This window comes from Zootoca vivipara, chromosome 10, assembly GCF_965207765.1.
Source record: "Zootoca vivipara chromosome 10, rZooViv2.hap1.1, whole genome shotgun sequence".
Taxonomy (NCBI): Eukaryota; Metazoa; Chordata; class Lepidosauria; order Squamata; family Lacertidae; genus Zootoca; species Zootoca vivipara.
The window spans coordinates 6,536,392-6,549,261 of record NC_142593.1 but is presented as its reverse complement, the minus strand read 5'-3'; the positions used below and the strand labels follow the sequence as shown (position 1 = coordinate 6,549,261).

General features: G+C 43.8%; 1 protein-coding gene across 2 annotated transcripts in view; it reads left to right on the top strand.

The window, feature by feature from the left end:
* SLC28A3 (solute carrier family 28 member 3) overlaps window positions 1-10,727 on the top strand; it is a 43,480-nt gene extending 32,753 nt beyond the window's left edge. Inside the window, exons 14-19 of one of the 2 annotated variants that reach the window (XR_015945975.1) lie at window positions 815-1,012; window positions 3,062-3,143; window positions 5,872-5,970; window positions 6,164-6,433; window positions 8,556-8,664; window positions 10,364-10,568. Coding sequence is in view for 1 of the 2 variants with exons in the window: in XM_035099899.3 (XP_034955790.3) it covers window positions 815-1,012; window positions 3,062-3,143; window positions 5,872-5,970; window positions 8,556-8,664; window positions 10,364-10,484 (609 nt within the window). In the remaining variant the exon portion in view is untranslated. Of the gene's footprint in view, window positions 1-814; window positions 1,013-3,061; window positions 3,144-5,871; window positions 5,971-6,163; window positions 6,434-8,555; window positions 8,665-10,363 lie in introns of both variants that reach the window. The other variant, XM_035099899.3, reaches the window with a different exon arrangement.
* The last annotated feature ends 2,143 nt before the right edge of the window (window positions 10,728-12,870 follow it).

Below are 12,870 nucleotides of genomic sequence, written 5' to 3'. Positions count from 1 at the left end.
ACAGTGGAGATCCGTAATCAGATCCCCCCTTTTCTGTCTTTAAAGGTAAAGGTAAAGGGACCCCTGACCATTAGGTCCAGTCGTGACCGACTCTGGGGTTGCGCGCTCATCTCACATTATTGGCCGAGGGAGCCGGCGTATAGCTTCCAGGTCATGTGGCCAGCATGACAAAGCCGCTTCTGGCAAACCAGAGCAGCACATGGAAACGCCGTTTACCTTCCCGCTGTAGCGGTTCCTATTTATCTACTTGCATTTTGACGTGCTTTCGAACTGCTAGGTTGGCAGGAACTGGGACCGAGCAACGGGAGCTCACCCCGTCACAGGGATTCAAACCGCTGACCTTCTGATCAGCAAGCCCTAGGCTCAGTGGTTTAACCCACAGCGCCACCTGGGTCCTTTCTGTCTTTAAATTTTATTAAAACACAACTGCAGAGAGGGGTGGGTAGGTGGCGGTGTTTAGGGAAGGGGAGTTTAATGGACTGCCCAATTACCTGCTCCTTTTTGTTTCTCATTGTTCTGCATACTTTGCATTGGCACCCATGGCTTCACATGACAAAAGGTAGGAGAGAAACAGGTTGCCTAATATTGACTTGCTTTCTACTGATGCATTTGTGAGCCTGACCAGCTTGGTTACCACAGCAAAGCAATGGAACGTAGGAAAAGACCCACTCCTAGGTATGCACTCCTTAGTTGGAGATGGTGGTTGTTTTTATGTTTTTTTTTTAAAAAAAAGCTCTGAGAAATGCCAATACTGTATGTGGTTAATGTATTTATTGGCTTTTAGATCAATCCCCCCCACCCTCTCTCTCTTTAGGTCATCTGTGCTTATGTCTTTATGCCATTTTCATTCATGATGGGAGTTGACTGGGAAGACAGTTTTCTTGTTGGTAGACTTCTAGGCTATAAGACCTTCTTCAATGAATTCGTGGCTTATAAAGATCTTTCAGAATTGATCAAACTGAGGAAGGCAGGAGGGGAAAAGTACATTGGTGGAGAGAACCAATATTTGAGTGTGAGTATTCTTGCACAGTTCTTTGCTTTTATTTGACCCAGCTTTCTCAGAGGTTCCAATAGTCACACCAAATAAAATTGATTTCTGATTTAAAAACCACTTCAGTTAAACATGTGTTATTATAGCAACACAGAATATTTTTCTAATACCCATTTAGTTCCGTTACCGCACAGCACCCAATCTGAGCTAAGCAGCATAATCTCCCATTTAGCAACAGGGACACAAGGACACAAATGTGGAGGCAGGGGGATAAGATGGCTAAGCTAATTCTTATTGTTGCCCCAATCTCCAGGAACCGTTTCAATAAGGGATGGTACAAAATACAATTCCCTAGGGATCTGAAGACAGTGGCAGAATAGTTTTCTTTACAGCTAGTGCTTCTTCCTAGGACAGTGATGGTGAACCTATGACACGCGTGTCAGATGTGACACGCAGAGCCCTCATTGCTGGCACGCACCCCATCGGTCCATTCACGCTGTTGTTGTTGTTTTCCCCCCATTTGTTCTCCCGCTCCTCCTACAGCTTGTCTCCGCTGTTAAAACCCGGATTCTTTTTTGTTGTTGTTGTTGCTGGTAGCCAGAGATTGGTTTTTAACCCTTTCTGTGCTTTTTTCTGGCGTTTTGGCAGACTATGATTGGGTGTAACAGCGTTCATTTTTAACCCATTCTGTGCTGGGTTTTTTGGCGCTTTGGCAGACTATGTCGGTGCTGTGTGTTAGTTCTAGCGAAAGTATTATTCGTCATTTATTTCTGTTCTCTTCCCCCCCAAAAAGCACAGCAGCTTGGGGGCATCCCCCCCCAAAAAGCAATGCAACTTTTGCACCCCCCAAAAAACCTCCAAAACTTTGGTCAGCAGCTCCCCCCAAAAAGCTCAACAACTCTGGGCACTTTGTGATAAATAAGGGGTTTTTGGTTTGGTTTGGTTAAAGAATTAGTTTTTGGTTTATTAAATACAGTTATATATTACAATCATACATTTTTGTTATTTAAGCTATGCATATTGTGAAATTATGGTTTTTTTCTCGAAGTGACACACCACCCAAGTTATGCTTGTTTTTTGGGCGAATTTTGACACACCAAGCTCAAAAGGTTGCCCATCACTGTCCTAGGAAGTACTTTGAGAGTTCTGAATCCAAGGCTTTCTGCCAAAAAAAATGCCACATTTTCTTTCAGAGTGAACCATTTCAGACTGAACCTGATCTGACAGTCCATTTTCATTACCATTTTGGAGTATCAGGAACTGATTTCCAGTGGTCAAGGCTGCCATTCTGTTCATGGTGAAGTGGTCGTTTCACTAGTACACCCAGAGCAAGTTGAAAGCCTGTGCTGCCGCTGCAATGAAGCACTTAATTTATTTATTTAACTTTTGTGCCACTTCATATTTCAGCAGAAATCATTGCGATTAAGGCTTGAACCTGTGTCTCCTGGTGCTTCCTAAGTTTGATGCTAGGCATCATAAAGGGTTCTCTGCTTTGGTAATTCCAGAACTATTCAGCAAGAACATGATGGGATAGTGAGAAAAGAGGTTGGAAGGTTCACTTTTAACTTTTAATTGTTCTCAGAGCCTTCTAATAAGTCTAGATACAGGTATATATCTCCGATAGAGCCTATTCTGCTACATGTCCACCCCCACACCCTGCAACAATGAGGCTTCCCAGCTTTCAAACATTTCCAGGAAAAGGTTGGACAAAAGAGACCTTGAAATGTGTTCTACATAGGCAAGGAGTGACAAGAGATATATACAAATTGCTGCTTTAAAACATGAGGGGCACTCATAAGCATATAATCAACTGAAATGCTTGTATGATTTCATTGTAAACAGGGGACAGTGGGTGGGAAGAGTGAAGATATGCTCTTAGTTGTATCTCTGCCTTACATTAGGAAAATGTGTATATACAGTATATACCCAATAGAATTATTTAAAGAAAGGCAGCGGTTTGCACGGGCACACAGCAGAGAAGCTGGTTAAATCATATTTTGGTAGATTTCACCATTTCAAAGGGTAACACAATGTAACCTAGCAATATGTTTTCATTTTCTCAAATTTTAGATCCGATCAGAAACCATTGCCACTTACGCTCTCTGTGGATTTGCAAACTTTGGCTCTTTGGGACTCGTAATTGGAGGACTCAGTAAGAAAACGTTTACTTCTTGTTTGGGGCATAGTATTGGACAAAAAATAATCTAAATCCAAACATTCAATACATGCAGCTGCAGATGGCATGGCAGCACTGACCTGACATCTGGCTGGCTGAGTCTCTGCAGAGAGGGGGGGGAGGGATGTGGTGGCAGCAAGGTTGTGCAGTGGCAGCAAGAGCACTGGATTGGCTCTGCTGATGTGTTTGAACCGCACAGGCCTCACCACCAGTGTGTCCTCCCCCTCTCCATCCCACTAACGTCTGATATTGTGCTGTACTGTGGAGGTCCTCCAAGCATCTCTCTAGCTCAGTGTGATGTCAGAGATACTCTGCACCTCTCTCCCAAGGTGGGGAAAGTTCAAGGTCATGAAAATCGTCAACTCTGGCTATCTACAAGGAGTAGCCAGAACTTATGGGCTCTGGATGATACACGAGAATGCATCAACCTGGTGCTGATGCCTAAGGAAGCCATTGTCATGCCAAAAAGGCAAAGGTATCTTGCTCTAACAACCCACTGGAATGTGTTCATTTGCTGCATAAGTAGATGATTCTCAGCTTGGGCAAGGAGTAGGGAGGACAAAAAAAGAAAAGAAAAAAGGACTGAGTTGTATTCTCCAAACATTTGAAACTGTAGATTTCAAATGTTCAGAGAATACTTGTAGTCTTTATTTTTTAAACGTATTCTTTTGTTTGCAAGTTATAGATCATCTGCGCCAGAGGACAGAAGTAAATGGCCCCTCGCTCTTCCCACTTTTTCACCTCTGTGTACTTTTCAAGGCTCTGGTCAACAGCTCAGGTGCTGATTTGAGCCTTCAGAACCACACAGAGTTGAAAGGGAAAGGATGTGGCTCTTACAACTTCTTCCTTCCAACTGCATGTCTGTATCAGCCTTGGCACCTCACAAGGGGACAACAGGTGAGGTTGGGGAGCTCAGAAATATGCACACCAGAAGAAGTCCTTAGCAGCAGTATTGTGTCCATGGACACCGTCTTGCCAACATTGGTATTGGAGCACAGAAAGAGCATCTCTCACTTATTGAAACTGAACTGAGCTTTTAAAAAAAAATCCCAATACAAGGGAAATTGATAAGATAAGGGAAATCTACAGCAGGATCTAAGAAACAACAAGAACAGTGTTTTAAATTAAGCTGTTACAGAATGTTTGTGAGAGCTTAAATGGGCTAATGTGATTTGAGGATGAGCTGGAGTCCCAGGGAGATTTGCTACAAAAGTACTTGTGAAACTTTTTTTTTCAGGGACACTAGAAAATTCAGAGCAGGGGTCTAATTGGTGCATGGTTTTATGGACAAGTAGGCACTAACACCCTCGACTATATCTAATTCCAGGCATGGGAGTGAGAGTTCAGTTCTGATTGGGAACACAGCACACGAGGAAGAGATGTTTATCCCTTTCCTCCCTGGCCACAATCCAGACAAAAAGTGCAGCAGTTCCCCTGGCATAGCTACAAGGCCTTAGGGGGAAAGTTCATATTTGTGCCAAGGGGACCGTTTTCTAATCTAACCCTTGTAGCCTTGTCGGGGAGAGGGGCAGGAAGAGGGGCGTGATTGAAGCAGCAGCATATTGGCGATGTTCCCCTCATCCAACCTCCGCCTGGCTGAGTTGTTGCCGCAGACCAGGACGGAAGGGGCGGCCAGTGAGCTTGGTGTGGTGCCAATGTGTTGACAGGAGTACCAGGTCCACTGCCACATTTGACCTTGCCACCACATCGCTCTCCACCCTGTTATCATCACCAGACCTCCATATGGCTGAGTGGCTGCAGCATAACTAAGCCATGTGGAGGCAACCTCCCCCCCCCTCTGCTACCCACTGATTTTTGGATGGAATAAACTTCCTTGCACCCTGTATTTCCAGTCAGAATCAGAGCACTCCTCCCATATGATTAAATAAGGGGACAACAAAGACATTGGTGGACAGTTTGGATTTAGCCTAAAGGATTCTTTCCTGGCTGCTTGGTCAAGTCTAGCTGGTGAAGAGACAGGGCTGGATTTAGGTTTGAAGGTACTGAAGGTAATGGGGCCCTTTATATGTCCAGCTGTCCTTCGTCAACAACAAATTGGGTGGCGCTGTGGTCTAAACCACAGAGCCTAGGGCTTGGCGATCAGAAAGTCAGCGGTTCGAATCCCCGCGACGGGGTGAGCCCCCGTTGCTCGGTCCCTGCTCCTGCCCACCTAGCAGCTCGAAAGCATGTCTAAGTAAAAGTAAATAAATAGGTACCACTCTGGCGGGAAGGTAAACAGCATTTCTGTGTGCTGCCCTGGTTGGCCAGAAGCAGCTTAGTCATGCTGGCCACATGACCGGAAAGCTGTACGCCGGCTCCCTCAGCCAATAACACGAGATGAGCGCCGCGACCCCAGAGTTGTCGGTGACTGGACCTAAAGGTCAGGCGTCCCTTTACCTTCACCTATATGCTATATGGTAATTTATGGACCTAATAGGTCCATATACAACACAAAACACTGTTGCTATATGTAGGTTTTATTTTGTCTTTTATCTTATATTTTGGAAATGTACATCGTTGTTGTTTTTTGCTTTAATTCTTGGGGGGGGGGGCAAGAGAGTGGGGCCCTAAGCTATAGCTTGTTTAGCTTATACGTAAATCCGGCACTGGTTGGAGGGTTCAGGAAAACCTTGACTGGAATTGCTTCACATTCCTGAATGCAAAACTGATAGTGGGTGTCCTTTTCCTCAAATCTCTTCCTCAGCATCCATGGCTCCTTCCCGGAAGAGAGACATTGCCAGTGGGGCCTTAAGAGCCATGATTGCTGGCACGGTGGCCTGCTTCATGACGGCCTGCATCGCAGGTACCTTTTTTTTTTCTACCACAGGATGGCAGTGTTTTGGTTTGTGTTCTTCAGCAGGCCCTGCTGGCTCCAGGACATTTTGGTGTGGTGCTGAAGCTCATTGCAAGGATGTATTCTGTGTTCATCTCATTATTGTTGTTGTTGTTGTTGTTGTTATTTTAAGGTAAATTTTTCTCCCTTTATCTCTTATCAGTGATTTTAAAGATCTGTATTAGCTGGCATGCAAATTGATGACAGCGCATTTATTTGAAAGGGGTAAAGGAAAAGGAAAATAGTATTTCCAACACTGCATTTCCACCAGACATTCTCAAATTGGAAAGAAGAGGAAAGTTTTGTACTAATGAACCTACAAGCGCTTCTATATTGCACCCATGGGTGGTTGGCATTTCCACTAAAATCAGAGAAACTTTGACTTCTGGTTAAGATGGCGACAGGTCAGACAGCTGCCTCTGAAGCTCCACAGGTCACACAATTTTAATTGGTTTTAACGTGTTTTAGATCATGTTGTGTTGTGGGTGCAGATGTCAGCTCTTGTGTGATCAGCTCTATGTAGTGATTCAACATGCTAGCAAGGATATGCTAAGAGTCAAGTCTAACAAGAACAATCTTCTTCATTGCAGTAGGAACTTAAATGGGGTGGAGGGAAAGAATGAGCTCCTTTTATACTCTCAGGAACAGGAGTTGGGGGAAGGATACATTTAGATTTTGGCGGGACCCAATCAGAGTAGAGATCCAAATTGTACTAGCAAGTTAACCAATAGCAACTGTTACTCCACCTGTCTGAATCACCCTGGAGCGCGAAAGGCAGTTACAGAACTAGCAGTGAAACTCATATACACATATTACCCCAATACATAACAGATCAATTATTTTATCAACTACTTTATATCTTGAAAATTAGAGGACAGAAGAATGTGGAGCTGTGATGCCAATAGCAATTAACAAGCCTGGAGCTTATTTGTCTTGTCAACTTTTTTTTTTAAGTGGGAGGCAGCTGAAACTAGTGCTCTGTAATTAATGAGATTTTAAACTTGGTTTTAAAAGAGCTTTTAATTAGACTTAACTTGTTTTATCAACTCCTTTTCATTTTGGAGGGACGCAGGTGGCGCTGTGGTCTAAACCACAGAGCCTAGGGCTTGCTGATCAGAAGGTCGGCAGTTCGAATCCCCGCAACAGGGTGAGCTCCCATTGCTCAGTCCCTGCTCCTGCCAACCTAGGAGTTCAAAAGCACGTCAAGTGCAAGTAGATAAATAGGTACCGCTCCGGCAGGAAGGTAAATGGCGTTTCCATGCACTGCTCTGGTTCGCCAGAAGCGGCTTAGTCATGCTGGCCACATGACCCGGAAGCTATACGCCGGCTCCCTCGGCCAATAATGCGAGATGAGCACGCAACCCCAGAGTCGGTCACGACTGGACCTATTGGTCAGGGGTCCCTTTACCTATCAGGATGAATAAAGGACAAATGCTCTATCAACTGTCCTGGCAAATACGTAAGATCTGCCTGACCATTTGTAAATTCAATGGTAGCACCCCCTGTTGGAAGTCTCACTGGCTAAAAATAATATAAAAAGCTTGTTTGGGTATCAAATTGGCTTTGTTGGTTTAAAATCCGTGTATGCATTAGACCAGTGCTCCCCAACCTTTTTATCACCGCGGACCAGTCAACGTTTGATAATTTTACCGTGGCCCGCTGAGGGGGGACGTTGATTGTTTATATTTTATTTAGATTGTTTTGATTTAATAATTTTAATTTAATTGTATTTAAATGTTCCTTGGGCGGCCCGGTACCAATTGATCCACGGACCGGTACCGGTCCGTGGCCCGGGGGTTGAGGACCACTGCATTAGACCACCCTTTACAAAGACAAAAGGTTCTGTTAACATTTGGCAGCCCATATATTCTAGTTGAGTGGGGCTTTGGGAAGCATCACATCACGTACAAATAGACTTTAAATTTCTGAATCAAGCTCTGAAAAGGGGTGAATGGAGTAGACTTGGAAGTTTGTAATGTTTCTGACTGTGATATCACCAAGTTTAAGGATGAACATACAAATGAGTAAATGTGCTTGTGGCACTTTTAAAAATGCATGAGGAAAGAGGCAAAACTGATACAGAATTTGTCTCCCATTCATAGCTGCCAAGTCTCCCGTTTTTCGTGGGAAACCCCCGTTTTTAAAGCGGTTTCCCGCTGTTATCCCGAATGGTGAAATATCCCGTAATTCCCCCGGATTTTCAAAGCAGCTCCTGCCAGCCAGGGAGGCTTCTTCTGCGCATGTCTGGACATGCGCAGAACCGATTTCAGGTGCCGCTCTGCCCATGTCTGGGCACCGGAAATCAGGCAGCGCTGGCACCGGAAGTTGCTTCTACGCATGTCTGGACTTGCAAAGAAGCAACTTCCGGTGCCACGCTGCTGCTGATCCCGTATTTTTCAATCCGGGAGTTGACGGGTATGCTCCCATTGTAAAGTGGAAGAAAACTGAGTTCACACTGTAGATGGGGCCGTACAAGTCATTTTTAATAGGATTGGAACTGCAACCAAGAAATATGTTTATTACTTAATAAAGGAGGGTTTCTGCTTTATTTTCAGGAATATTATCAGTTGCAGAAGATCCATGCACTGCGTTATTTGAAAACAACTTCAATATGACCAGAAATAATACAGAAATAGTTAGCTGCTGCTTAAACCTCTTTAACAGGTAATTATAAAAGGGCAGAATCTCACTTCAGAGAATCACATCTGAAGTCCAATTATTTCTCTTACACAATACAGGAATACTATATGCAACGCTGTGAAAAGGTAATACAAAGATAATGAAAATGTAGCTCAAAGCTTAATGCTTCAGACCTCATGAACATTGTCAATCTATCATTTTAAAACTATTAATCTTAGAATTTGAGGTTGGTTTCTATCCATGTCACCTCTCACCAGCTACACACAAACAAAGGCCACATTCATAAATAACACTCCCATAAGTATCATTTTGTAAGCCATACTGCACACATGGTGCGTTCTCAACCCAAGAATGCCCACTTCACATCTCCCTTCACAATACGGCTCACATAGCATGACATTCTAGCGCATGATTTAAGGTTTTTTTCCCATGATAAACCATGATCACAGCAAGAAACCCTGGTTTAAGCTTTTTGGCTGTCACAGGAACCAGCCAATCAGTACTTTGCAAAGTCAACTTCATCTCGAAACAGATAGAACTTGTTCTAGCTTGAATCTGTAAGGAAGTGTGTAAAAGGTAAAGGTAAAGGACCCCTGACCGTTAAGTCCAGTCGCGGATGACTCTGGGGTTGTGGTGCTCATCTCGCTTTACTGGCCGAGGAAGCCGACGTTTGTCCGCAGACAGTTTTTCCAGGTCATGTGGCCAGCATGACTAAGCCCCTTCTGGCGAACCAGAGCAGCACATGGAAACGCTGTTTACCTTCCCGCCGAAGCAGTACCTATTTATCTACAGTGGTACCTCGGGTTACAAAAGCTTCAGGTTACAAACTCCGCTAACCCAGAAATAGTACCTCAGGTTAAGAACTTTGCTTCAGGATGAGAACAGAAATTGTGCTTTGGTGGCGCGGTGGCAGCAGGAGGCCCCATTAGCTAAAGTGGGTGCTTCAGGTTAAGAACGGACCTCCGGAACGAATTAAGTTCTTAACCAGAGGTACCACTGTACTTGCACTTTGACGTGCTTTCGAACTGCTAGGTTGGCAGGAGCAGGGACCAAGCAACAGGAACTCACCCTGTTGTGGGGATTCCAACTGCCGACCTTCCTATTGGCAAGCCCTAAGCTCAGTGGTTTAGACCACAGTGCCACCCGTGTCCCTAAGGAAGTGTGTATATCTGGGCAAAAACAGAGAGTAGCAGATCCACATTGGGCTCACTACTCAATCTCTGTGCATAGGTACACAGCCTAAGCCAACCAAGAGACTGACTTATTTATTTTAATTAACCTGCTAGGTTTTTGGCTTCAGATCTTTTGTTACCCACTCTCACTGCTCACCCCAGAGCAGAGCACGTAACCATTTTAGAATACAACACCTAAAATAAAAGTAGAATAAAACACAAAACAGACTCTCAGCAACAAGTAAAACAGTAAATCACAACAGCCTCCTGCATTAAGTGCATCTAGTGATGAATAGGTACCTTGAAGCCCAACAGATATTTGAGATTGCCCAATGTCCTCAGTGTAACCGATGGGAGAAATCAACAACAATAGCTCATGGATGGAGTGGCTCTTTTAGAATAGTTTTAAAACTTACAGTCTTCAAACACAGGGAACATGGTGGTGTGGCTCAGGTTAGGGAACCCATAGAATTTATGCACAAGGACTTCAATTATTATTATTATTATTATTATTACAATAATATTAAAACTTATTTTCCCTTCTCCACCAGTGCGAACAGTTCCACAGAGACTTTTTTAAAAGCAAACAACACCTTGAGGTCCTTGAACGGATGCTGCAAACTTCTGAACCCGTCTACGTTTAACTGCTCCTGGACGACTCCAGAATTTTAAACTGGGCACTTTATGTAAAGAGACAAGCATAGGGATTGACTTCACTGATGGGCTGGTAGGAAGACAAAAGGACAGTGGAGTTGTCTGGTGGTTGTTGCAGACAAGACAAGTCTTGTTTCCCAGCTTAAGTAGATGGGCAGCTGTGTAAATGCTGCAGATTCATTGGGGCTATTGGGTAAGTATCTGTGCTCTGTATCTCTGATGAGCTCTTAAGTCCTGATATAAACAGCTGGTCATGATGAAGGGCATGTTTAAACTTTTTAAATGCTATTTCAAATATTTATTTGAAACTGTTCCAAATGCCAAGTTTGCCTACACCTCCCGACTCTCTTTAAGATCAGGTAGAGACATTTCAATCAAAAGATCTTTCTCACACTGAACATAGGAAACTGCCTTATATATCAAGTCAGGCCATTGGTCTATCTACTCAATATTGTCTACACTGACTGGCAGCACCTTTACAGGGATTCAGACAGTGTACTTTAACAGTCCTACCTGGTGATGCTGGGGACTGAAACTGGGACCTTCTGTATACAAAGCAGAGGCTTTCCCTCTATGACCTTTCTCCTCAGCTACAGTCCCTTCTATGGCTCTTGCTCTATTAAGGCAAAATTACCCAAGTGACGCGGGTGGCGCTGTGGGTTAAACCACAGAGTCTAGGGCTTGCTGATCAGAAGGTTGGCAGTTCGAATCCCTGCAACAGGATGAGCTCCTGTTGCTCAGTCCCAGCTCCTGCCAACCTAGCAGTTTGAAAGCACGTCAAAGTGCAAGTAGATAAATAGGTACCGCTCCAGCAGGAAGGAAAATGGCGTTTCCGGCCAATAAAGCGAGATGAGCGCCGCAACCCCAGAGTCGGTCACGACTGGACCTAATGGTCAGGGGTCCCTTTACCTTTACCTAAGTGTGATCTTAAGTATATATCTCAATAGGACTTTCTCCAACTAAATCTGCTAATATTTGCCATCTGTCTTACACTTAGCTTTTCATTGATATAATTGTGGTTATAGGGATTAAGAGATCTGATCTGGAACTAGCTTTGTATTTGCCTTGTATTAAAGCATCAGTCGTAATTCTCCATACCAAACATGACCTCGTTTGAGGAAGCCAATATGCTGTTGTCCAAATGTTGTTGGCCTCCAACCCCCAACAGCATGTTCTGTCAAGGATGATAGGAGCTGCAGTCTAAAAACATATGGAGGACATCGCATTGACTAAACTAGTTGTTCTTGTTATTTATTTTTTTAAAAAACTGACTTATTTTGGTGGCAAATCACTACTTGGGATCTGTTGGAAATCTAGCTGTGGTTTTATTTTATTTTATTTTGGAACATTCCTGGAAAGTTATGTGTCTTTAGATTCAGGTGGCAAACGAGGGGTGATATTCCACATGACCAAAAACAACAACAACAGTTCTTCAATTTCAGCCAGTGGGGCAAGGTTTTATGAAATCTGCAGCAAATTAAATAAAAAATGTCAATAAATAGTTAGAAATTAATGCCTGATGCCACCGGTTACTGTAAAACAGCAGGGTTTTTCTTCTGAACCCACTGCATGAGCTGCTGTTAGCAATGTGAGCACCAACTGTTATATTATTACGGTATCTATATAAGAAAAGCTTCATAATATAGAACTGCATAGGTACAAAAACAGATCTCACTGCAATCGTTTTTACATGACCAATAACAATACTCTGGTGCTATTTACTTCACCAGAGGTTAATTAACTCTACATTAGTTACAGGTAGGTAGCCATGTTGGTCTGACGTAGTCAAAACAAAATTAAAAAATTCCTTCCAGTAGCACCTTAGAGACCAACTAAGTTTGACATTGGTATGAGCTTTCATGTGCATGCACACTTCTTCAGTTACCACATCTGGTGGAGCCAGATAAGGGAAGCACTCCTCTGGTACCTATTTTACAATATTTAAATATTATAAAATATTAAAAGATGTTAAGGCTGCAGTCCTACCACCAGCATTTGGCTGGCTGAAGGGCCATTGGAAGCTGCTGTTCCACAGGTGGAGATGGTGGCTTGCCAGCACATACGACTCCAGAATGCCCACAGAAAGCTCTGCCCGGTGTAGATGTCCCAAAATGAGATGGTGGTGGTGGTGTTGGGATAGGCCTTGGATCTGTAGGATCCTACCGTCCCTTTTGCCTCTGAAATGCCCCTAAATAGGTCCCTAAACTATGCCAGCTCCTGATGAGGTCAATGTGGTCAGTGGGAGGGGGGGATAAAAGGAAAAATGTTGAGAAAATCATCAGCATCCCACCTCTTGCAATGGCTCCATCTTGCCAGGAAGTGGTGGTCATTCTGCCATGGATTCTCCCCACCATTGACATCTCCATAGGATTGTTCTGCAAGTCAATCATTGGCAGAGAACCCA